This window comes from Rattus norvegicus, chromosome X (genome assembly GCF_021556685.1).
Source record: "Rattus norvegicus strain SHRSP/BbbUtx chromosome X, alternate assembly SHRSP_T2T, whole genome shotgun sequence".
Classification (NCBI taxonomy): Eukaryota; Metazoa; Chordata; class Mammalia; order Rodentia; family Muridae; genus Rattus; species Rattus norvegicus.
The window spans coordinates 36,891,876-36,918,025 of NC_141554.1; the positions used below are offsets into that span (position 1 = coordinate 36,891,876).

At 39.0% G+C, this 26,150-nt stretch overlaps 1 protein-coding gene across 2 annotated transcripts in view; it reads left to right on the forward strand.

The window, feature by feature from the left end:
- Positions 1 to 25,944, forward strand: part of Mospd2 (motile sperm domain containing 2) — a 41,830-nt gene extending 15,886 nt beyond the window's left edge. Inside the window, exons 4-15 of one of the 2 annotated variants that reach the window (NM_001398727.1) lie at positions 453 to 539; positions 2,211 to 2,365; positions 5,162 to 5,222; positions 7,374 to 7,412; positions 10,642 to 10,766; positions 15,112 to 15,288; positions 16,105 to 16,217; positions 18,438 to 18,534; positions 19,265 to 19,361; positions 19,797 to 19,926; positions 22,307 to 22,409; positions 23,380 to 25,944. In NM_001398727.1, coding sequence (NP_001385656.1) covers positions 453 to 539; positions 2,211 to 2,365; positions 5,162 to 5,222; positions 7,374 to 7,412; positions 10,642 to 10,766; positions 15,112 to 15,288; positions 16,105 to 16,217; positions 18,438 to 18,534; positions 19,265 to 19,361; positions 19,797 to 19,926; positions 22,307 to 22,409; positions 23,380 to 23,517 — 1,322 coding nt within the window. In that variant the 3' untranslated portion in view covers positions 23,518 to 25,944. The remainder of the gene's footprint in view (positions 1 to 452; positions 540 to 2,210; positions 2,366 to 5,161; positions 5,223 to 7,373; positions 7,413 to 10,641; positions 10,767 to 15,111; positions 15,289 to 16,104; positions 16,218 to 18,437; positions 18,535 to 19,264; positions 19,362 to 19,796; positions 19,927 to 22,306; positions 22,410 to 23,379) is intronic. The other variant, XM_087600282.1, reaches the window with a different exon arrangement.
- The last annotated feature ends 206 nt before the right edge of the window (positions 25,945 to 26,150 follow it).

Sequence of the window (26,150 nt, forward strand, 5' to 3'; positions counted from 1 at the left end):
CTTTTTCCATCATCTGTACATCTTTTGTTACTTGTTTTCTCTGTAAATCTTTTGTCCATTGTTTCCTCAGCAGGAAGTAGCCTTTTGTAGTGCCAGCAAGTCTTTCTAGATTTTTTTTTAATTTACATTCCAGCCTTGCAGCCCTCCCCGCTCCTGGTCACCCCCTATAGTTCCTCATCCCATTCCTCCTCCCCCTGTCCCTGAGAGGGTGCTGCCCCACCGCCAGGTCTCCACCCTCACTGAGACTTCAAGTCTCTTAAGGACTCAGACACATCTTCTCCTACGGAGGCCAGACCAGGCATAAGTTACATTTTATTCAAGATTTAAGTAAATTGTTTCTTGTTCAAGTTTGAGTGAAAAGAACTACTATGTACCATTACCTTTACGGTGTGAGCTTTCTTTTTAGATCCATGGATTTCTACTATTATTGATCAAAGTTTATCACTTTCTAGACCTTAGTGAATCCTCTATTCCAAGATGGTTATTAGAACTTGGTGGTATTTATCTGCACGGTTATGACAAAGAAGGTAACAAATTATGTAAGTATATGTAATTTGTACTTTAGATTTTCAAGACTTTGAAATATACATCTGTGTCTCAATGAATAATCTCGGAAGTTTTCATATACATACATAACAAATTCTCTGCATTAGAAATATGTGGTCATCTTTACTTACCCCTCTCAAATACTATCAAGGCATAGTTTGCATTATTATAAACTAAGTGGTAAACACAAATGTTGTCTGTGCTTTTGTTTCTTGTCTATTCCTATGATAAGATACCATGAACAAGGAAACATATAGATGAGTTTACTTGGGGCTTATGGTTTCAGAGGGTTAGCGTTCGCAATGTGATGGCTGGGAGTATGGTAGTAGGCAGGCAGGCATGGCACTGGAGCAGTAGTAACTCAGTCATAGTCATTTTAGTTAGCCTTTATCACTTGTTGCTAGTGCTCCACCTAATACTTTTCTTTTTATGAAGAATCTTTTGACCATTGCTAAATATCCAAAACAAATGTTTAAGTCTCTCCTGGTCTCCTCTAAGCTTTTTCTGAAATATGTATAGTAATAGGAGTTAAGAGTAGCAGTTGTCTGTGGTTCAATGCCTTTTTATCCCCTCTTCCACTTGCCCAAATCTCGGTTGAGTTTGCACTACAATAGGAGAGCTTATGTGCATCTCGCTTGCCTTTTCCTTAGCTTGTGAATTACACTGTATTTTGACAGCACACTGCACTGTCTTCTCATTTCTCTGCCTCTCCTTTCTTAGTCTCCTTTTCTCATACCTCATCAGCGGTTTGCTCTCAAAGCCTGTTCTAGCTGATACTGTCCTATAGGGTTGTCTCAAACACATCAGTCTTGCCAAACTTTCCAATTTACAGGGAAGATACTATGCAGCTCCCAGGCTACTTGCACACGCCCATCCCCTGGTTTCTATTGACTGTCCTGCCTTCATCACAGACCACACCCGTGTCCTACCACTCATGGTCCTCCTTTCTCTAGTGCTCAGCTCTGGCCCGTGTGTTGGCTCTCCCTGCAATTCAGCTTCATTTTGGCTCCTTTGACCTTCTGCAACCACTTCCATAGTTCAGTCCTTCCTACCCTGTTCCCCTATAGTCTGGTTGTGACCAGATAGGTTTCCTCCCTGACCTTTTCTGCTCTAACCTCTATGACACTGCCCAGGCTAGGTTTTGAAATGGAAAAACCAAACAGAAGGGAGGACTTCAGAGTCATTTAGCTATTCTTTGTCTCTTTCTACTTCTCCTCTTGCCAGCCATCCCATTTAATCTTAGCGGCCACCACCTGAAGCATTTGCATGGTCCACTCCCCTGCACCACACTCTCCCTGGCCTCCTGCCCGCCTGTCTATCTCTCTCCTCTGGGTGGAATGAGTTTTCTAGCAATTTGTCAAAGCATTGGCTTTCCTCTTGAGTATAGTGAAGAGCACTTTTCTGTTATTCTGTGTTTGTTCACCTGCAGTTCTCCTTTCAGATCACTTAAATGTGACGTCTGTGTAGCTCCTAAAGGAGAGACAAATAGTTTGCCTCTCTTCTGCTCTTTAATTTAAAGGTACCAAGGGCAACTGTTTCTCATTTCAAAGAGAGTAGAGATGTTTTTATTCGAAACAAGATGAAATATAAATGAAGGAATGTGTCAAAGGTATGAAAATGCCATAAACTGTATGCTCATTTTTTATGTTTTTCTCTGCTTAAAGTTTGGATTAGAGTGAAGTATCACATAAAAGACCAGAAAACCATAATGGACAAGAAGAAGCTCATAGCATTCTGGCTGGAACGATATGCCAAGAGAGAAAACGGGAAGCCTATCACAGTGATGTTTGACATGTCCGAAACTGGACTCAATAGCATAGTAAGCGTTCCGCATTAATTCTAAGTCAGCGTTTGCCCCCTTTCCCTCCATCCGTGCTGCCTTTTTGCCAACCATATATTATTGTAAAATGACGCTAGAAAAATGCAAAAGGATTAATTTTCCCCTTGCGCTGTGTGTGAAGTCAGACATGGAATAGAGTTTGCAGAGACTTACATTTTCTTGTGTATTTGGCAATGTTCCCTGTCTGGTGAGTCAGATGGAGGTAAGATGTGAAGGATGGCAAAACACGAGTCATTGTGACAGAAGCTGAATATTTTTTTTTACTATGTTAATGTCACCCCACAAGGACCTCCATGCCTGGCACAGAGTGACATGCTCATTAAATATTGAATAAACACATGCATGATCTCTGTGACCTTGTATTTTTACCTTGTTTTGAAGTTGCAGGATGTTCATGTGAGTTTACTCCGTACCACTCTCTGTGGTTTTCTTGGGCACTAGTGTATTCTTGTGGATATTTTTTTTTAATTTATTTTATTTTATTTGGTAAGCTTGAGGAGCCAGTTTTCCTCAGGTGACTTTTGGCAGCTTGAAAACATAGTTAAATTAAGAGTTGCATAACAATATTTTATTACATATTCACTGATGGTCCCAGTTCCTCATGGAGCTGAGATCTAAAGGTCATTTGAACTTAGGAGTTCAGGGATAGCCCAGACAGCATAGTGAGACTGTCTCAAAAGTAATGGAAGATTAGAAAAAGTCTAAATGTCCAACGTGACAAAATGGTAAATTATATGATACCTAATTGGTAACCATATTTGTTGGTGTTTGTGAAGAACTTGTAATAATATGAGAGAATTCCTTTCTAAGAGGAAAAGAACTACTTTACTATAGTATGTTGTTGTGTAACCCCAAATGGTGATCTTAGATTTAAACAACAAAACCAGGTTACAGAGAACAGTTCAAAAGAGCTTTAAGAGAGGGAGAGGGCAGCATGTTTCCTACATTAAGAATCTAATACCCTGCATTTTTTAAATGTAGTTTCCATTGAGTGGGCCTTGAATTTTAAAGTAAAATATTTTATATCATAAATTAAACTCAAATTGCTTAAGAAAGTCTACATTCAATAAAGTTAGACTATGATTCTATTGTCCTTTACGTACCATGGTCACCTATTTCTTACCTTGCAGCCATGAATAATGTCTGCTAATGTTTTAGGTTCCCTAATATAGGGGAAGGGAAATGACAAGAGCTATCTGATATTGTCATTTCTAATTAAAAAAAAATCTGTTGGTACTCCTGGAGATTTCATTCATTATTAATGTTATAAAGCACCTGAATCTTTATTGAGTAATTTTGTCTACTGTATAATACTCATGATTCACAAAGTCAGTTTACAATAATGCACATAAGAGACATAAAGTGCTTTAGTAAGAATTGGACTCCCATGTTGACTATAACCTTTTGACTTCCTTGCCAAAAAAAAAAAATGGAATCATTTAATTTTATACAAATAGCTAGACTTTAAATAATTAACACTTTAGGAAAATGTATCTTTTCTCAGCAGTTGAGCTAGAAAGAAAACCCTTGCATTTGTCATCAGAGGATGGACACTGTGAATGATAGAGATATCATGTGCAAAAGCACCCACAGTCTATTGTACAACAGTCTATTTCATAGAAGTATGCTATGTCATACCCAATGTAGACACACACCACTTACATCAAATCCCCCCAAATTAGCTCTAATTAACAAGGACCGCCAACTGAATAATTGATGGTAATGACTACTAGATACAGACTAGTAATATCTGAGAGTAATCAGTCTTTTTATCGGACTCTTATTTAACTAGATTTCTGAAACTATGTCCGCTGCGTATAAAGACTATTTATGAAGGTATTACTATATACTAGGACTTCTCCCAAAATAAATAGAGTTGAGGATGCTTACATTCAGTTCACTGAAATTAAAGGCACTGCAACTCACATGCTAGGAAAGACTTTATAGGCTCTCCTGTCTAGAATTAGCAGCCTTCCAGTAGCTATGCTGGATTGCAGCTTGTCTGCTTAGCGCTTCAAACTAGACGTGTTTACGAGGTGACTGAGCAGGATGAATGGAGCAGGCTGCTAGTATGGAATAATATGGGGGTGAAACATGACTAATACCCCTAATGGCCTCATTTCCTGGTGTTGTCTGTGAAGCAAGAGAACTAACCAGGCAGCTGTTTAATACAGTCTCCTAAAAAATTGGAATGAACAAATAGCTCTTGATTATAAACTAAACAGCAACAACAAACTAATACAGGGCATCTTAAATAAGAAGGAAATTAGCAGATCACTGGAATCCTTGTATAAAATATGATTATTGAAATTCTTAGAAGGTAAAAATTAGATTTAAAAAGTAAATGCTATAGCTAAATGTATAGCCAAACATATATATGCATATATATTATTTGAGTGAGTCACGTTATACACTGTATATCCTTTTTAATAGTTCTTTAGTTGTTCAATAGAATTTTTAGAATCTCACTGTGGGGATTGCTTTTATATCCATTGCATGCCCCATGGCTTTTGTAGCCTGAAGCATATAACTAATTTGAAGTAATGCAAATAACTTTTAAAATATCCATAAGTATTTGACCTCTTCAACTCAAATTTAGGGCCAATTCTTAGCTTAATAGCCTAAAACCATAACCCTTAGGGCTATAGATACTTAAATTAGCATATCTTTTAAGAAAAATAGTCTCATTTGCATTTACTAATTTATCACTGTTCAAAATGTATAATTTAATGTTATCTGAAATGGACAGTCTTAAATTTTTAATATTTATTTTAGGACATGGACTTTGTACGATTTATCATCAACTGCTTTAAGGTGTATTACCCCAAATACCTCTGTAAGTAAGTTACTCCTTTATAAAAATATAATATATTAAAATTATAGATTGTGTCCAAAAATGGTAGTTTTATATTATAGACTCTCATACCTGAAACACTGTTTTCTGATGAAGCACTTTAAATAAATTCCTAGGTAGATGTGTAAATCATTATCTTGGTAGATCCACAGATACTTTTCTGAAGTAGTTTTTCTTAACAGTTGTTGTTACAAGTGAAGTTCTAGACTCCAAAACAGCCTGTAACAGTGAACACTCAGATGTTTGCAAATATTATATATATATATATATGTATATATATATATTTGCAACATGTATTTATTATATGGAACTTGCTGCATGCAAGAGCAGATAAGCTGTACTAATAAAGTGCACTGTATGGCAAATAAAGTACAGTGTGTTACTAATTGCACCTTAAGAACTGGCAAGAAGAAACTACTGATCTGGAATGCACTACATTTAACTCTGGTATTCAGAGGGTTTCGTGTTCTGTTTTCTTATGGTGCTGGGGATTGAACATGGGGCCTTTGTACTTGCCAGGCAAGTGTTCTACCACTGAACTAACATTCTCAGCCCTGTTTTGTTTTTAATTTTAACTCTCCCTTTAATGATGGGAGTTCAAATGATAGACTCGTTCTAAGCCTTATAAGCTCGTTTTTAATTTGTTGGATTTATATAATAGATTACCCATTGGGAAAATAAGAGCCAACCCACATAAACAGTCAGTTTTATTTAGCTCTAGTGTGGTAAAAGTCAAAAAGGCAGATGAGGCAAAAGGATATCAAAAAATGGAAATTCATAGAGCTACGTGCATGAATTTTTTTGGCAGATACCACAGTTATGATCTCTTGGGTAACAAAAGCATAAGGGGAAGTCTAGTATCAACACCACATACAGTCTTACAGTGCAAACCAAGACTATTTTTGAATGTTTTAGATAAAGAAATTGATGATATTCAGGTTGGGAAACGTGAACAGTCTATAATTCCTTATATATCTGGCACATGCCCTGATTCATTAAATCTTTCTAAGCAGTGCCCATCAATGGAAAATACAGAAATACTACTTCAAGGTATTAACTTGCTTCTTTTATGGGCAAAACAAAACCGAAATATTTATTGAACAATCTAAAGGATAAGCCATGTAGAAATAATAGTAACATAACTATTTATAAAATACATTTAGCCTTTTCAAACATCTGTTGAGTGAAATATCTAAGTTTGTGATGAGCCTCTGAGGGGAAAATGTGACTCTTCATAATCTCTAAAATATGTCGAGGATTATTTTGAAAGAACTATTCATGAATTCATGGATTCATATACTGGTCCATAGTACTAGTGCTCATTTCAGTTAACTACAGATGATGTCTCGGTTCTATCAAAATGGTGTGGTTTTGCAGATATTGGATTTTACTGGGTCTTAAACTTATTGTTCTTCAAAACCTGTCCTGAACTCCAACTATTAGGTCTCAGTTATACCCCTGCTCAAAAGCATAACATTGTAGGAGATTCTCAACTTGGAGAAGAGTGAAATTATATATTGATTCATCTGCAGTAAAGCATGAATCGGCTATCAGAAATCCTCTTTGTGGTTTTTGATTTCTTTCTCACATTTGCTTATAGTGCTACTTAATATCCTTAATATTCCGTATGTAATTAACAGTTGTGTGTGCTTCAGAATTTTTGGCTTCCTGGAGTTCATAACAATTAAGAAAAGGTACAATTTCTGTGTCTCAGAGTCAGAGGGAAGGGACAGCAGTATGGCTAGTCAACAGTGTAGTCTCGAGGACTTGTATAAGTGAAGCCATACATCAGACATGTAAAGACTGTTTGTAAAGTGCACTTGCTTTCAGCACTGATCTAACAGGTCACACCCATCCCCCCCTTAACTATTTTCCTGTGTACCTTCCTTAAATCAGCAAATGAACAGAGGTATGGCTCGCTTGCCAAAGGACTGTGACTGTGCAGTATTGAGACTCCTCCCCTTGTGAGCTGATGGTTCCTTTCCTGCCACACTCACACAGTCCTGATTAGACCCTAGCCAACCGGCTCCATTTTTCTCACATGGTAGTCCTTTTCTAGGTCAGGTCAAACTGATAAGACTATTGTAAAGGTACTAAGTCACATGAAGTGAAATTTTTTTTTTCGTCTTTCAGCAAAAATAGTCATCTTTGATATGCCTTGGATAATGAATGGTGAGTATATTATTGTGTTTTTTGACTTTTGTTTGTCTTACTTGGCCAATTCAGCTGTTTGTTTCTACCACTGTTTAGGAAGATGTTCATATTATCCTTGTGGATTCTTAAAAGGCTGGAGCCAGGGTACTCTAAGGTTGTTTTGTAAACAGATAGAACTGCCATCCTCTCCTCAGAGCTTGAGAGTTTTCTACTTGTCTTTTCTAAAACCAGCAGGAAGCTCTTTCACCACTTGGGTAAAACAATTACAAGACACCTTGTTCTCCTTCCCACACACTAGGTGAATTACAAAACACGCATTTTTCTCTTGGTTCAAGTATTGAGGGACAAAGTGGGAGAAATCTGGAAGTCACTCCAAATCACTGAAATCCCATGGCCATTTTTGACGGTCATAATTTTGCTAAGAGTCATTTGAAATGGCTATTGAAAAAAAGTTCCCTAGTGATTTGAAAGGCAATTCTGTTCTTCACCTTGATTTCTTTGGTGTTTCCGTACGACCATTGTTGCATACGCAGCCAATAATAGGGAAACTCCATAACTGAAATTTGGTGCTTTGAAAAGTTCTTTCTTGGCAAGCCTTTTAATACTGATAAAGACTAAACAAATGGAACACTTACATTATTAAAATGTTAGATCAAAAAAAAAAGGTCACTACTGACTCATGGAAATAAAAAATAGAGCTATGAACTTTGAAAACTAGGTGAAATTGAGAAATTATTTGAAAGTCCTAGATGGCTAAAGCTGACTCAATTAGAAGTAGTAGACAAAAGTAAATAAATAAATGAAAATAAAATTTTAAATCCCTCAAAGAACCATTCAGGCCTTGGTGACTTTTCGGGCAAATTCTATGAAATAGTTAAAGAATTTACCCTGACCCTTTGTAAACAGTTCTAAAAATAGGCCACAAAGGAAAGCTTGTAACTCTGTTATGAGTAAATACAATCCTGCTACCAGACGTCAGAAAACAGGAAAACTGTAGATGACAACTCCTTCCAACTACAGATGCACCAATAGTCTGATGTACTATAGCTGGGGGTATGGCTCCATAATATGGCACTTGCCTGACCTGTGTGGGGCCCTGAGTTCCACTCCTAGCACTGCAAAAGGACAAAACTAAGAAACCGTAGCCAAAGAAATATAAAAAGCATTGCCGGTAGCAGAGTGCTTGAGAGCTGAATTTAATCCCTACTAATCTATATTTAAAAAAAACAGGCATAGCAGCAACACATGCTTTTCTCCTTACCTCTGAGAAATGAGTGTTGAGAGAAGGAATAAGAGAACTCTGGAACTCTCTGACCAGCCATTCTAATGTAATTGATGACCTTAAGGCAGTGAGACACTCTCAAAAAGATAAGGTGGATAATTATCGGGCTCTGACACCAAAGGTTGTCTCTGACTTCTACATACACGCATATACATGTAAATATATACCACACCACATACCAAAAAGCATTACAAGCCATGACAAAGTAGGACTTGTCTCAGTGATGCAAAGTTGCTTCAAAGTAAAAAAAAAAAAATCAGTGTAATATATCGTATTAGTAAAGTGAAGAAACCAAACTATAGAAGCATCTTAGAGGAAACACACACACACACACACACACACACACACACACACACACACCCCAAAAATCTAGTGCCCTCTCTTGATAAAACTCTTTTAAAAGTAGGAACAGAAAGTACAGTTGAAAGAAGTCAATTTTAAAGGATTCCTAGCAATCTATGGAAGACTGCCTTCTGAAAATTCAAAATGGAGTTCCCTAAATGACTTTCAAATGTTTGATCATTCACTAGAACTCACTGAAAAGAACTGATGCTCACCACTTTGATTTCTTGCAAGGAAAGGATTTAGAGAGAAGTTCCAAATGTGAAACAAATCACTCTGAGCATCGATATGCCCTATACACAGGGAGTATTGCCAACCAAGGAAATTCACAGAAGCCCACATGCCTTGATGATCAGAAGTTGGCTTGGGGCTCCATTATGCAGGCATGATTGATTTTGCCTGTGGCTAATTCCTACTGATACTCCATGGCCTACTGCCCCTTCCTTAAATCACATGTTGGTTTTTCTCTCATATCCAAGTCCCACCCTATTCTGAGGTCATGTTCCCACTAATCCAAGGCTCCCAGTCGTCCCCCCCCCGCCCCCCAAAAAAGGACAATCCTACCAAACAGGAAGGCTACCTCCCAGAAGCTGGGAGCAGAGGACTGAACTCTCTCTAGGTAAGGGTAATTTATTAACTGCATACCGCAGAGCTCTTTGGCCTGACAAATGGCTTCTTTGATAACCCACAACTAGAAACAGTTACGAATCATTTCAATAAAGCTGATATGAAAAAAAAATCACACTTAACACTTCATTTAATTCAAATAGCATGCCAAGTTACAGGCTGTTTTATATTGAATAGGAAAGTTTAAATAGTACTTGAACAAAAGCCTAAATCCTAGGGAACCAGAATAAGAAAAAAAACCCATGATTTTCTAAACCACACTTTGATGGTTTTATTATGCTGAGTTCCGATTTCTTGACTACTGCCATTTTTGTGTATTTACTGCACCATTATGTTTTTAGGTTCTTTTTTCAAAATGGGTGAAAAAGGTCCCATTAGAAATAATTTTTTAATTAAGCCTAAAGCAAATGACATGACACAGGACAGAACTGTAGCTGTCAAATAGCTACGTTTGGTAGCAGTTTATTATTATAGAGTCTTGCTCATGGTTACGTAAACCGTGCAGCCTGGGAAAAAGGCAGAGGTTTGAGTCAGGAAGGAAGCCGATTCTGGCTCATACCCATAATGAGCAGGGCCCCTTCCTCCTGTTTCTGCCTTTTCCTTTGAGGAGGGATTTTATATTGAGGGTTTATCAGAAGAACCACAAAGTAAAAGATTCTTCACAGCATCATGCAGTTCCTTCCTGAGTCATAGAGCAATTTAGTTCATTGTCTAAAAGTCAGAGTTGTTGAGGCCACTGATAGATGTGGCCACAGGTCAAAACCCAGAGAAGCTTGTCAGGGTAATTTAGGCTTCCTGGGTCTCCGTGGAGCATTTGAAATGTGTGAGCGATGTGCATACCACAAAAACCTGCTGCAATTAAGGAACGGTAAGTGTCTGGACTCAGAAGAAAGGCATAAGAGCACAGGGTTCAAACTGGTTTCAGAAGGTCTGGGTTAGTGCACATAGTAAAGTACTTGACAAAGCTAGTGTGGTGACTTGCTTGTTTTTCCTCAGCTGCTTTCAAAATTGTGAAAAGCTGGCTTGGCCCTGAAGCAGTAAGTTTGTTGAAGTTTACGAGTAAGAATGAGATCCAGGAGTATGTCAGTGTGGAATACCTGCCTCCCCACATGGGTGGGACAGTAAGTACCGCCCTTGAAACTTGTTACAGTAGAACACTGCATAATAGAGGTCTATACTATGTACTCAGAAGGAAAAGAGCAAATCTTTTATTATTGTTGTTCTCTCACACAATACATCTCAATCACAGTTTCCCCTCCCTCCACTCCTCCCAGGTCCCCTCACCTCCCCTGGCCCCCAGATTTACTCCTCTGTTTCCCTTCATAAAAGAGCAGCCTCCTAGGGACAGCAACTGAACATGGTAAAAGATACAGTAAGACTAGGCGCAAACTTTGACATCAAGACTGGGCGAGGCAACCCAGTAGGAAGAAAAGGGTCTGAAGAGCAGGCAAAAAAGCCACTCCCACTGTTAAGAGTTCCCCCACAACACCATACACACACACACATACACACACAGAGGCAAAGGACCTAACCCAGACCCCAGGCAGGCTCTACGACTGCTGCTTCAGTCTCTGTGAGCACCTATGGGCGCTGCTTAATTGATTATATGAGCCATGTTCTTATGATGTCTTTGATCCCTCTGGCTCCCACAACACCCACCCCTTTGTTTCATGGGGTTCCCAGAGCTCTAAGGAGACAGACCCAATAGAGACCTCCAGCCTGGGCCCTCTCTCCTTCTCTCTGCCTAATGTTTGGCTGTGGGTCTCTGCGTCTGTTCCCATCAGCTGCAGGAGGCAGCCTCTCTAATGACAACTAGACTAGGCACCAATTTATTTATTTATTTATTTATTTATTTATTTATTTATTTATTGGCCAGTTGTATTGGTTCTGTCCTAAGTCTCTAGGCTATTCAGTCTATGGTTCCTGACCATCCAGGCAGTGTCAGGCATTGGTCACAAGTTGGACCAGTCATTGGTTGGCCACTTTCACAAGTTCTGAACCAGTATTGTCCTAACACATCATGCAGGCAGGACAGATTATAGTTTGAAGATTTTTGTGGTAGCTGGGTTAGTATCCGGTCCCACTGAGACACTGGAAGCCTTGTGTCTTAGTTAGGGTTTCTGTTGCTACAAGGAAATACCATGACCAAAAAGCAAATTGGGGAGAATAAGCAAATTGCTTTGTTTTGCTTATACTTCCATATTGCTGTTCATTATTAAAGGAAATCAGGACAGCAACTCAAACAGGGCAGGATCCTGGAGACAGAAGCTAATATAGAAGCTATAGAGGGGTGCTACTTACTAACTTGCTTCCCCTGGCTTCCTCAGCCTGCTTCATCCCAGGACCACCAGCCCAGGGCTGGCACCACCCACTATGGGCTGAGCCCCTCAGCATTGGTCATTAATTGAGAAAATGACTTGCAGCTGGGACTCATGGAGGCGTTTCCTTAACAGGCTCCTTCCACTCTGATAACTCGAACTTGGGTCAAATTGATGCACAACCTCCTGTCAGTACATTTTACCTGGTTGCAACAGATGGATGGTTCAGGCACCATACCCTCCATTACTAGGAGTCCTTACTAAGTTACCACATTGATACACAGATGCCCTCCAATTCCAGTCATCTCTTCCTGTCGCCTGATCCCTCCTATTCTCGATCCTTGCTGCCCCAGTGCACTGCAAAATCTATTCAATTTCCCCTTCTCAGGGAGATGTTGGCCCTATTTTAATGTAAAAACGATGATTGATGCTGCTTCCTAAAATAAGATGCAGGGGTGTAGATATTTTCCACTTATGCTTCAAAGTTTACTAGTTTTTTTAGTAGATAATGTGTATATATGATTCTAATCCGGGGTGAGTTCAGTATTCAAAAGTATATCCAGAAACAATTCTTTAAAAATTTCTTCTTCTGGGGTTGGGGATTTAACTCATTGGTAGAGCGCTTGCCTAGCAAGCGCAAGACCCTGGGTTTGGTCCCCAGCTCCTAAAAAAGGAAAGAAAAAAAATGTCTTCTTCTACTCTTGTCTCAAGCACCCTAATGCCTTGTGTGGTTGCATTTCTTACATCAGTTTCTAGAGCTGTTCGTTGCATCTGTAGGCCAGTGTAGGCAAGTGCACATAAGCCTGCCACCGACTCACTTCTTTCAAACAAGTAGCATATTGGTACAGTATCATACATCTCCGTTTTCCCTTCACAACACAGTGTGGAGCTCATTCTAAGTCAGTGTGTGGCAAGCCTCCACTTGTGTATGGCTGCAGTGCTCCAGTATCATGAACCCTAAAGTTACTGAATTGGATTTTGATGTGCGTCATTGGTTTTCCTCACTCTCCTTCCTACCCAATGGTCTTTTTCATTTGAACTGTATCCTTAAGAATGTGTTGTCTGTTGACGGCTGGAGAGATGGCTCTGTTGGTTAAGAGCACTGACTGCTCTTCCAGAGGTCCTGAGTTCAATTCCCATTAACCACATGGTGGCTCACAACCATCTGTCATGGGACCCGGTGCCCTCTTCTGGTGTGTCTGAAGACAGCTGCAGTATACTCATAAGCATTAAATAAATAAATAAATATTAAAAAAAAAGAACGTGCTCTCAAAGTTTACAAGGGTTGTTTGCCTTTTATTCATTTATTTTCCTTTCTTTTTGCACTCTATGGATCAAACCTGGAGCCAGATTCATACTAGGCAAATGCTATTGCCCAGTGCTTAGACTGTTTTTGAACTGATTTCTGTTACTGAAAACAGAGATCAGAAAGAAGTGGATGTGTTTGGAAATCTTAGTGTTGTGTCCGGGTGTGGTAGTGCGCACCTGTAACCCCAGCACTCAAGAGGCAAAAATAGGATCACAAGTTCTGGACCAGCCTGGACGACATGGTGATTCCTTGTTTCCAAAAAGGTTTTGGGTTTTTTTGTTTGTCTTGGTTTGTTGTTGTTGTTTTTATAAAACTGTAAAAATGAATTTGAAAGTGACTTTTCCTAAAGTGTGAAATCTCTGTAAATACTTGTAGGTATATTTTGCCTGTCTGATAAAACTGGATTTAAAGAGAAGCAAGGATTAACAGCATTAGCTTTTGGTGTCCCTGTTAGTTTTCATTAATTAAAAGAGGCTTGAATGAAAAAATTTAATTTGAAGTCTGCAGCTTTCTTGCTCAGAAACTTTGCACTTTACACTTTACGTTTGAACTTGGGTACCCTATATCTCCGTTGGAAAACTCAATGCTGTGTATTTCAGAAACTATACTTCACCTGTAATTATAGCAAAAACATAAATGCAGATTTCCCTTTTTATGTTTTATTTTTGACGCAGGGTCTCTTGTAGCCCAAGCTTGCCTCAGGCTTCCAAATCTTCAACCTCTAAAGTACTCAGGTTATAGGCATGTAACCACCATACTCCCTCTCTGTGTGTTTAGTTTGTCTACATGAGTTTTGTTTTTTAAGGTATATTTTATTTCTACGTGCGTGCATGCGTGCCTGAGTGTGAATACACTTGGGCGCAGGTACCCACAGGGGCCAAAGAACACATTAAAAATACCTTGTAGCTGGAGTAACAAGTGCAATTTTCTGTGAGCTGCCTGTTGTTGGTGCTGGAATTCAAATTCTCGTCCCTGATGGAGCAGTAAGCACTCTACCACTGAACCACATCTCTATCCCTTGTGTTTATTTTGACATGATTCGATGTGGTATATAAGTCTGTGTGCATGTTTGTATGTGCATGCATGCACATATAGAAGTCTATGTGTCAACATTAGATGTCTTCCTCTTTTGCCCACCACCTTATTTTTGAGACAGGGTCTCTCCCTGCATCTAGAATTTATGGATTAGCTAGACTGGCTGGCATTTAAGCCCCTAGGGTCCTCCTGTCTGTACCTCCTAGCACTAGAATTAAAGGCAAGTATAACCACATATGGCTTCTCACATGGGATCTACATTCAACTCTTCATGCTAGCTCATGTTTTTATATAGATATCTTCTTTGGGTTTTATGGTTTTTTACTTGGTTAGTTAATTGATTGGAGTTTGTTCTGTTTTGTGGTGCTAGGAATTGAACCCAAGATATCAAATATGCTAGGGAAATACTTTACCCTTTAACCACATCGAGAACCAATTATTAATATTATTGCACTGGCTCTGTTCTGTGCTGTGTGTAGAAGAGTCTGCCCTACTTAGATATTTATCCATTTCATTCACTTCTGTTTTAATGCATAATTTTATGGTTTAAAAACCAGGCAAGATACACTACATTTAATGCATTTAGTTATCTGAACCTCTTTTGGTGTGGAGTAAGCTAAACATCTAACTCAACTTTTTTCTCACGTGGCTTAGTCTTTATTTACTGCTCTTTCCCTTTTCTAGTTTGAAATGAATCCCATTTTTTCTTTATAATTAAGCTTATTTTCTTCACCAAAGTAATTCATTTTCAGTATACCATAAGAGAATTACTAGCAGGCTGATAATGAAAGTTCTCTTGTGTAGGATCCTTTCAAGTATAGCTACCCACCACTGGTAGATGATGACTTCCAGACACCACTGTGTGAAAATGGGCCCATTGCCAGTGAGGATGAAACCTCAAGTAAAGAAGATATAGAAGGTGATGGTAAGGAAACCTTGGAAACGATTTCTAATGAGGAGCAGCCAGCTCAGTCTGAAAAGGTAATCATAGGAATAAAGTAAAATGAAATCAAAAGCTGTCATCTAAAGCTTGGGACATAGCTCAGTGGCACAGTGCTTACCCAGCATATATTATGCCCTGGGTTCAGTCCTCAGCACCGGGGGGGACGTGCCATGAGTCCTTGAGATAATCTAGTTAGCTTATTTCCACGTTTTTCTTGAAAAAAGATGAAGAGGGGATGAAGGGAACTAAACTACAGCATTATATATATGTATATTATATATACAGCATATGTTATATATAGAGCATTATACATATGTATATATATACATAGATACTTATATATGTGTATATGTATATATTTGTGAATATATATGTGTGTGTATATATATATATATATATATATATATATATATATATATATATATGGAGAGAGAGAGAGAGTGCTGACTCCCTGCTTTGTAAAAAACATACTGAAGTACATCTGGAAGGAATTTTTGTCAAAAATTTATTTAAGATTAAAAATAAAAGTGATTAATTTCAAACTTCACCAGGATCCAGTTCCTCTAAATTTCTCTGTGAGAGGCTTATAAATTGTCGATCATCACAAAACTTAGCATTATACTTTAGAGCAAAAATTTTCAAGTCTGCCCTGTTTGTAAGAGAATCACATATAAGTATTTCTTTGTGGTCATGTCAGTATATGTTGAACATGTCATTCAGACATGCTAGACATGTTAAAAACTGGTTTGTATTGAATCCAGGTGGTTCTTTGTTCTGCCAGTGGCCTGTCCAACTAGAACTGAAACATCCTCATCTTTTCTACCTTGTTTCTGTTTCTGTTTTTTGTTGTGTAGAGTAACCCAACTGAGTCTGCTTCCAAAAGAGATGAAAATGAAAAAGTTGATTCAAAGACGAAACCTTTTAAAAAGCCATTGAGTGTTTTTAAAGGACCCTTATTACACATCAGGTAACAGAGACTGTATTGGCTGACTTCTTGTAACATATCTTGATCATATAAGCTGGGGCTGGGGTGCTAGAAGATTAAGAAGATTAAGAAAATTTCTACCCTGTCGTTAAGAGTAGAGTACAATTTGTGCAGAGTACAATGTGCCTTGGTTTCCAGATTTAGTGACTATCTCTAATTATCATTTTTATTATTCCAGAGAATGTGGCATAGCCTTCATCATACTTCACATAGTAATATTGAATTTACATTCGTTAATAAATCTTAATGATGCTTGGAAAAATAAAATTAGAGGGATGAGTATGTTGATTTGACCTTCTGAAAGACCAGCTTGCTCTAGAAGAATGGGGTTTTAACTAAACCCTAATGGGAGACACGTTTATCTATGTTCTAATTTAGTTATCCAAAAGAGTCGGATTGGGAGCTGGGGGTATAGCTCATAGTTAGAATGCTTTCCTATATTATGTGACGCCCGAATTTGATCCCTAACACTGAAAAAGTAAAGAAGTGCAGAGCTATTTCTTGTATTATGTTCAGTATTGCTATAGCAACACTAGACACTGGTGACCTAATGTGGCCTTTTGTCCCTTTCCTTAAAACTTTCCTATGTAACCGGAGTATATCACCCATCAACAATACAGCCAAGACTTCTACACAATTTAATCTGAAAGTCTCTGGTTGACAAAACTAGTTTGTCTCCATATGGCTTGATTCCTCTTGGAGTGGGATACATTGCCATTGCCTGTATATATATCTGAGTAAGGAGAGAGGCATAACATAAAGTCTTTCTCCCATGTTTTTTCTTTGCCACTTTCCACCTTTGGAGTTCGTATGTTAGCATGTTTCCTTCTGCTTCTTTGGAAGTCAGTATTCCATGTTCTCAGAAGGCCCATCCAAAGCATACATCCCCAGCTGCAACTCTTGAGGGTTAAGAGTGACAGAAGCTGGAAAGGCAGGTTAGAAAAGGACAACTTCCAGGATTGCACTGTGAGCATGACTCCACTACCCATACCCCAATCAGAGTCACAGAGCTACTCCTTCACATGCATGAGATCCCCACCAATGTCATCTCCCCATGCTGCCTGTGATTTTTCTACTGTGTGCTGGGAGGTGCTCTGACATCTATAACTTTGCTGTATTTTCATGTCTCCTGTTCTTTGAGCTCCAAAAAGAACTTAGCAGTCATGTACTTTTTAACCTTCTTTCCCAAAGGTGGACAAAGTCATCCTTAAACATGTTCTCTAGATTAATGAATATCCTTGATGTGCATGACATTTCATAACAGATAGAAACGTACCTGCAGTGGGAGTACCAATCAAGCTTTCAATCCCAGCAGTCTTAAAAGGCAAGAGGCTCACTTGAAGGCTAGCCTAGGCTAGCTAAAGAGTCTCAAAACCTTCCTATTGACACACACACACACACACACACACACACACACACACACACACCCCTACAAACTTGGCGTTTTGTGAAAAAAAAATCACTGAAGCTATTGACTTTTCAACTTAAAGCAAAAACTCTAGCCCAGATGTCCTTCCAGATTTATTGAGACACCTGATCAGTTTGGCTGATGCTATTAAACTACACAATTTTTCCAGAGAGTTGTCTTTTCATTTTAGGTTGTAGATATTTCCTGTAGCCAGTAATAACGAACTTGGAAGCTTGAGTCATAATAATGTTCCTAGTTTACCTGCCCTCTGGAACTACTCCAAATTTCTCTCCATGTCTGTTTCTTCTCTATTCTCAGAGAAGCCATTCTGTAGTAAGAAATTATTCTGTTATTTAAATATATCCCTAAAAATCTTTTGATGAGCTTATGTTCTTCTCTGTTGGTATAAAAAGATGCCCAAGGCTAATCTGTTTGTAATTAGGAAGCACTGAAGCAGCAATGCCTTCTGGGTTTTGATCATCATCCATAACCTCCCAAGGAGTTTAAACAGATCCACCTTAGATTCTGTTGATTATAATTAGTTCAGCATCTTCATAATTCTTTCTTCCATTCCTCTCCTACTTTCCTTCTGACCTTAGGGAAAACCTTTGGGCTCCCCAGCATGCATAGCATCAGGAAGTTTAACACACAAAAGGGTACTGGGTAACTCTTTTGTTCACCATCTTTTATAAGGACGTCTCTTCATACCAAATGAGCAAACATTTTTTTTCGACTAATGAGTACAATTCTGTGTAGTCTGAGTACTACAAATGCCTTCTTTATTTTCCACCTAGCCCAGCAGAGGAATTATATTTTGGAAGCATTGAATCTGGGGAGAAGAAAACTCTGATAGTGTTGACAAATGTCACCAAAAATATCGTGGCCTTTAAGGTAAAGAGGAAAACCTTAAAGTCATAATGAATGATGAGGGTGTGTTAATGGCAAGTGATTTGGGGCATTCCTACGGGAGAGAGTTGTAGCCAAACAATGAACAGCTATATGTAAAGTATTTAGCTTGTGCCGTGTTTTTTTTTTTTCCTGGTACTCCCTTCTAGTAGAAGGGCTGATAGCTCCTACACTTTACACTTTGTATTTGGTGACACATTAGTGTCCAATAGAAAGTACACTCCAAGTCATACAACATGTGAGGGAAAAGGCACTGTGGATTTGGTTGTTTTATCCTTCAGTGTTGTGGTAAATTAGATGTTTTATCTAATGAAGATTGTCCTCTGGCCTGCACACACAAGTGCCCAGATGTGCACCCAACAAGAGGAGAGCTAGGGCCAGGTATGATATAGTGCATTCATTTAATCCCAGCTCATGAGAGGCAAAGGCAGGTGTGTTGGGATGAGTTTGAGACGAGCCTCGTCTACATAGCCAGCTTCTGACCAGCAGTGGCTACAAAGACCCTGTTTCAAGGCCGGAGTGGGGAGGGGGTGTGTGTGACAGTAAGGCTTAAGAACAAGTTTTTAAATAACTCAAAATAATTTTATTGCTTATAGCAAATAACAGTCTACACAGAAGCTCTCTCTTTTGTTTATTGGCTGTTCTTTTTGTTAAGCCATTCTTTAGCCTCGCCTCCAAAACAGCATGTGATTGTGTGGTAACTGTTTCTAAATAGGTAAGAACCACAGCTCCAGAGAAATACAGAGTCAAGCCGAGCAACAGCAGCTGTGATCCCGGAGCTTCGGTTGATATCATTGTTTCCCCACACGGTGGTGAGCTTTGCTCCTTATATTTTGGGGGTTTTTCTGGTGTTTTGTTTTGTTTTGTTTCTCTCTCTCATATTAAGAAGTAGTTGACTGGACTGGATTTTTTGAGTGCTTTTAGTTGCTTACAGTCTGGTGGTTGGATGTGGGAATGTTTGTTTTCTGGGTGGTGGTTTATCTTGTTTTCTTGGTTGGGGGGAAGTGTTGTTGCGTTATTGGTGTTTTGTTTGATTTTTTGAGAAAGAACTTAAGGTTTGACTAGTAGAAGTGGGAGAGGATTTGGAAGGCCTTATGGGAGGAGGATGATCAAAATATATTTTAACATAAATGCTTTAAATAATAAAAAATAATTTTAAATAATAATAATGCCTTCTGCCACATAACCAGCCCCTTGTGACACTTCATGGTCATATGTTAATGTTAAATTACTCTTTTGAAATGCAGGCTTAACAGTTTCTGCCCAAGACCGGTTTCTCATAATGGCTGCAGAAATGGAGCAGTCATCTGGCACTGGGCCAGCAGAACTAACTCAGTTCTGGAAAGAAGTTCCAAGAAGCAAAGTGATGGAACACAGGTAGGTGTGTCTACTCATAGCCTCTCAACTGTAATGGAAGATGCAGAATCAGAACTTTTTCACAAGGGGAGGGACGACACTGTTCATTCCTTGCGACTGCTATATTCTTGGGGGTCCCTGGATTAAAGAAGGGGAGATACTCAAGGACTGACCAGTGAGTGAGCAGGTGCACATCTCAGACATTCAAGTTTCTCTTGTCAGAATGCTCACTTGGTTCACAGACTGGCAGTATTTTCCATGGCAGGGAAAAGAAAAAGCAAAAGGGCCATTTTGGGATCAATTGGAACGTTCCGATGCTGAAGTGGCCTTGAAGCATCTAAACCTCCCACCATGGTGCATTTGATGGACACCAGCTAACCAAAATTATGATCCCCCTAAACTCATAGCACTAAAGTAAGGAACCCCGGTTTATAGAGTAGTTAAGGATGATTTCTCTGCTGGCCATTGACTAGGACCTGAAGGAAATGAAAGAGGAAGTCACATTGTGACTGATTGTAACTGCACAATGAACTTTCTGGCAGTGGGCAAAGTGAGTTGCAAGAGGAAAGAAATGTACTTGGCTTACAGGAAAAACAGCGAGGAGCTCCACATTCCTTAACTAGGTCGGGTGGCCAAGAGACAGCTAGGACAGCACTAGGTCATTCGTTACTTTTGAGGAATTTTGGAGTGCCCAACCTAGAGGAGCATTCTATGGTCAAAGGGCAGCTCTTGTCAGGTCGTTAAAGCTCAGGGAAGAATGTGTGTCACAGAGTAGAAGTGAACAATGGTGCCAAGCACTGCCATTCAGAAAAAGAATGACAGAGTATTGGTGCTGCCCACTTGATGGTCCCATCACTGATGGTATTGATGATCTTAAAGAGCACTCTCAGGAGGCAGGAATCACAGAAGCCAGAGCCCATGCTGAAAAGACAGATGGAGACCTCTGGGCTAAACTAGAGGTGCTGCAGATTGAAGAGCAACTGTGAGGTTGATGAAGGAGTCTTGCTTCTTTTTTGTTGTAGGGTCTTAGTTTGTTGTTGTTGTTTTTGTTGTTGTTATTTTCTAGTTTGCTTGGGGTAGTGGTTTTATTTCTGTTTTGTATTGGGGATCTTGTTGGCCTGGGGGATGGTGTTTGTTTTGTGGGACATGGTCTCATTATGTAGCCAAGGTTAGCCTGAAATGTGTGACAATTCTGGTGGCTCAGTCTTCTAAGTATTGGCATTACAAGTGCTTTCCACTATGTCCAGCCTGTCTTGAGGTTTGAAAGTGACTGTTTAAATGAACAGGTTGGGGAGATGGCTCAGTATTAGAGTGCTTGTCTTATATATGCAAGGTCTTGGGTTCCATCCCCTGCACTGGCAAACAAAAGAAAAAGGTGGCTGTGGCAACAGAGACCTAACACAGCGCTAGGAAGTTGCATCAGGACAATCAGGCTTTGAGGATTACATGGATAGAGAAACCAGGTTTCAACGAAGGAAAAAGTTAACAATAATGTATTTCTGGTATCACTGGAAAAGATTATGCAGGTCACACTCTGGGGAGAGGTACTCCTGCTTTTCATTAACTAATAACATACATAAAATTTCAAATTATAGGAACGAAAATGGTCATGCTTTGTTTGTTTTGGTTTAGTTTAGTTTAGTTTAGTTTGCTGTGTTCATGAAACAGAGCTTTGCTATGTACTCCAGTGGTGACCTAAGACTCAAGATCTTTTTGGTTTGGTGAAAGGCATAAGAAATTGTTGAAATATTAAGAATGAGTTACATAAAAAGAATCTGATATTAACCCAGAGTGCTTATGAAACACTCAAAAATAAGGGGTCTTGTTAAACATAAGTTGCGTTATTTTCTTTGCTATGGGTTTTACCAGTTCGTAATGGCTGCCTTCTCTAAAACTATCCAAAGAAAATCACTATTCCCACCTAGAAGGTGGGAGGGATCCTGGTGTTTTGGTACTAAAAGCTCAAGTAAAGCACCATCCCTCCATTCCAGAAATTGAAAGGTAATCTGGGTAAATTCTACTGAACAATTTGTAAAAGGCTTTCTATTGAGTCCCCTGGGGCAGTAGGCAGTCCGCACAGCCTCCTGCCTCTAGTTCTTTGTGTTCTTTATACACATAAGGTAGCTAAAAGGGGACTGAGGCTAAGTTCAGTGGTTTAGAAACAGGCACAAAGGCCCAGCTTTGATTTTCAGTGGAGAAAAAAAGACCCTGGAAGAAAATAGATAACTATAGACGGAGCTACTTTCTGAGTTGAGACTAGGGAGAGGAATCAAACCTTTCCTCTCTTCATACACAGCCACTTGCATTTAACTCTGCATTTCCTAGTTTGCTTTCTGGAAATCAAAAAAGAAACATAGGTACTAAAGCTTTGAAGAAGTCATGTTTCCTTTGAATTTCCTAGGTTAAGATGCCATACAGTTGAGAGCAGCAAACCAAACAGTCTGATGCTGAAGGACAGCGTTTCTGCCCTGTCAGATAAAACCAGTGAAGATCTGTACCTACAAGTAAGTACACTGTCTCCCTCACTGAACAATCGCTAGTGCTGATCAGCGCCACAAGGCCATTTGTGCTCAACTAGCCAAATGGAAACTTTTAACAGACACTACCAACATTTGGTTTTTCTTCTCTGTCCATCTCTTTCTTCCTCTTTTGGTTTTGGTTTTGTTTCCTTTACAGGGTTTAGAATTTGTTTGTTGGGGTTTCTGGTTTTGTTTTGTATTGGTTTTGGGGGTGTTGATTTTTGTTTTGGGGGTGTTGATTTTTGTTCATTTTTGTTTGTTTTGGGGTTTTTTGGGAGGAGGGCTGTTTTTGAGACTAAGACTCACCTTGAATCTATGATGGCCTAGAACTCCTTGTAATCCTCCTGCATCAGCCTTCCAAGTGCTAGAGTTACAGGTATGAGCCACCGTACCTGACTTGGAAGTGCCTTCTTCTTCGTGAAGAGGCAATCAGAAATGGTAAGTGGCAGGATCCTTTCAGAAGGTTTCCAAGTGTTTAAAGACTGGCAACTTTACTACGGAATCAGGGCCAAATAGTAAAGCACATGGTGCTTTGGTGAGTACAAAAGACACGAAAAAAACACCATCTAATGCTTTCAATTTGAAAGAAGTAAAGGGCCTTCATGCATAGAACTGAGTGGCGGGATGCTTACTTACCAGGACAGTGCCTGATGTGATGCCCAAAAGAAAAGAGAAACTGAAGAGATAAAAGTCTCAAAGGTGTCTGGACCTCCAGGAAGTGAATACTCTCTGTTCCCATCTCAACTAGAAAATTGGACCTTTTAGAATAGAGCATCAGAGACATACGTCTCCACCAAACACATCATCGGATGCCTCCCCTGTATTTCTAGTTCCCAACCTTTCAGAGTAGATGGGCCCCATCCCTTCAGTGTTTAGAGTTCTGATATTCCAGTTTGGCACTCTCATGATTGTTTTATTGATATCAATCTCTCATCCTTTTTTTTTCCCCATTCAGCTCAATCGCTTACTAGAAAGCAATAGGAAACTCGAAGACCAACTGCAGCGCTCTATCTGGTTCCAGCAGCTACTGCTTACCTTAACAATGGTCTTGCTTGCTTTTGTTGTTTCTTTCTTTTATTCATTATACATTTAAAGAAGTGCACCTGGTCAAAACCCTAAAATTCCTTCAGACATTTCTGGAGAAGGTATACAGACCCCACCCAAACTTTCCACCTAACTACCAGAACTCCTACTATACATCTGGGCTTCCTACAAAGATAATGCAGTACATAGAAGGGTGCCTATCTTGAAAACAAGTTCTTTGGCTAGTTTGTTCAAGGTATTGATTAGGGACTATAGCTAGTTAGGAAACTAAGTAAAGGTATATGCATCGTATAAATTGATAGCTTGAACGTAATTTATTTTTCTTTTTCATTTGAATGCTTTCAAAGCCAAGTTCTATCATGTAAATACACGAGCTGAGCTGAAAAGTCTAAGTAATATGCTTCTTCGTTGTAGCCAAAAGAAAATGTAGTCTGCTTTTTTTTAAATTACAGAATTACTAGCTGAGCTGGCTTATTAGTTTTTCTATACTATGTATGTAAAATATGTATATTGAAAAGGAAGCATACTTAAACAGAGTAATTTATGTAATCATGACTTTGTAACTTTGAGAACTCCTTCCAGATGATAGTCAAAATTCTTTTGGAATGTAAAGCTATTTAATGCCAAACCTCCTTAGCCTTTGTTTCTCGGTGTCACTGAGCGGCCTGCCTCTTAGTAATCCGGGCTCTTTAATGAATACTCTGTTTTGATACAATATGAAAAGGTACTTGTGGTTGGATCTTCTTTGATTTCTCTTATCAGTGCCCAGAAGGAACATCTCCGAAAGAGCCCCCCCCTAGTCAGTTCTATGCAGTTTCATGCTGGTCCGGCTGTTTGGACACTGAGCCCTTTGCCTGGTTTATTATAAGGGCCTACTTGTCCATTCTTCCATCTTTGTCTTCATTCCAGGGCAAAGGAGTCTCCTCTGTGGACCACAGATTATACCGCTTTCACCCTCATTTTAAAATGAAAGGCATTATGTAATATTTTTTGACTGTCTGGCTGTTTTAGATGTCCATTACTATAAGTAGCCTTGGGTTCCAAATGGTCCTTGTTAAAATGGTTGGTGAGAAGGAAACGTTGGAAAGTATTCGTGTGTGCAGATATAAAGCAAAGCAGAGAGGCTGAGAGAATGGGAACTATGACTCCCGATGGCTTCTCTGGCCCACTCAATACTCTGCCTTTGGTGTACTTAGACCCACTCAGATGGCTCTTCAATTCCTACACAAACGCACCTTGCAGAAGCAGAGGCTAATGAAAGAGCTTTGTTATCATTAACATGATCAGTTTCTGTCACTTCGGTTCAAATCTCTATCTGCCTTTTTCAGAAGAAAAGTACTCTGCCTAGCAAATGAATATTTAGCCATGTTTGGAGATTTAATTTCCTCAGGAGTAGAGTCAGGAGCTCTCAGCTTGAGGAAGTTGATTCCCAAACCAAGTTTGGAGGAGTGATGTAAGCGAGCTCCTTAAAATGTTGGCTGAGGAAATAAAACCTTAAACGGACACTAGAGTGATACTTTGTCTTAATTTGGGTTTTTCTGTTTCAGTTTGCCACCTCCAGATGTGAAACAGACTGCAGTCCACCCTAAGTGCTGTGCACAGTGTCTGTGTCCCTGTGTGTTCACAGTGACTTCCCAAGTGGTAGATTTGGGGCCTTAATATAATCTCATCCCAAAGTATCTGTCCATGTTTTTGATTCCTCATCAGATGAACAAGCAGTTAATTAGCCAAGATGAGGAGTACAATTGTCCTAACAGTGTCCCTTTAACGTTTCATAAGAAAATCATGTTGACACACTAAATACCCTTCTTTGCTTGTTGTCTGGTCAGTTGAACTGAGTAACATCTTGTTAGCATTTCTGTGTGGTGAATGTGACTAAAAAGGACTTTGGGAAATTAACATAATGTCAACAGTAACTGAACTCTTCTGCTAATCTTGATTAATCTATATTGTTACATTTGATTTTTGTCCTGTCTTTATTTGGTTTAGTCTAATCACATGTGCATGATTATTTTTGGTATTCTGATCAATAATTTTATCTTTAATCATGTCATTGCCTTTTCATGATCAAATTACCAGGGATTTTCATTTCGATTTTTGGTTTCACTCGGGAATGGAAATTAATACATTTTCCATGAAAACATTAATAAAAGATCATTAGCTTGATCTGCAACTAGCCGAAAATGCAAATGCTGGTAAACCTAGTCTCAAATTTCATAAAATCATAACTTTTATATCTTGCCACTAATTTTGACTGGATTTAATAGCACTTTATTGTACAATTATAAAAAATATATTCCTAGAATTGTTGCCAGTGTAATTTCTCTAATGTTCTGGTGCTTTTCATATATTTTCAGTATTTTTATTACTATATTGGTATTTTCTTTGTATAAATTGATCAAAAGAACATGTTTTCTATTTTAATATGTTTTAGAAAATAATTACATTTATGAAATAAATATCATCAGGAAAAAAATCTTGTCTCTAATTGATAAAGCATTTTTTAAAATCAATGTTCAGACCAACTCTGCCCTTTTAAAGATCATTGTAATTCTGTTTGGATCTGCTTTGCATTTTTATAAGGACAGCACTTCAGGCTTCCAAAGATGAATCCCTGTGTCAGGAGACCCTGTCCTCAAGTGTGTCCTATTTCTCCTCGTCTAGCTTAGGCTGCACACTAGT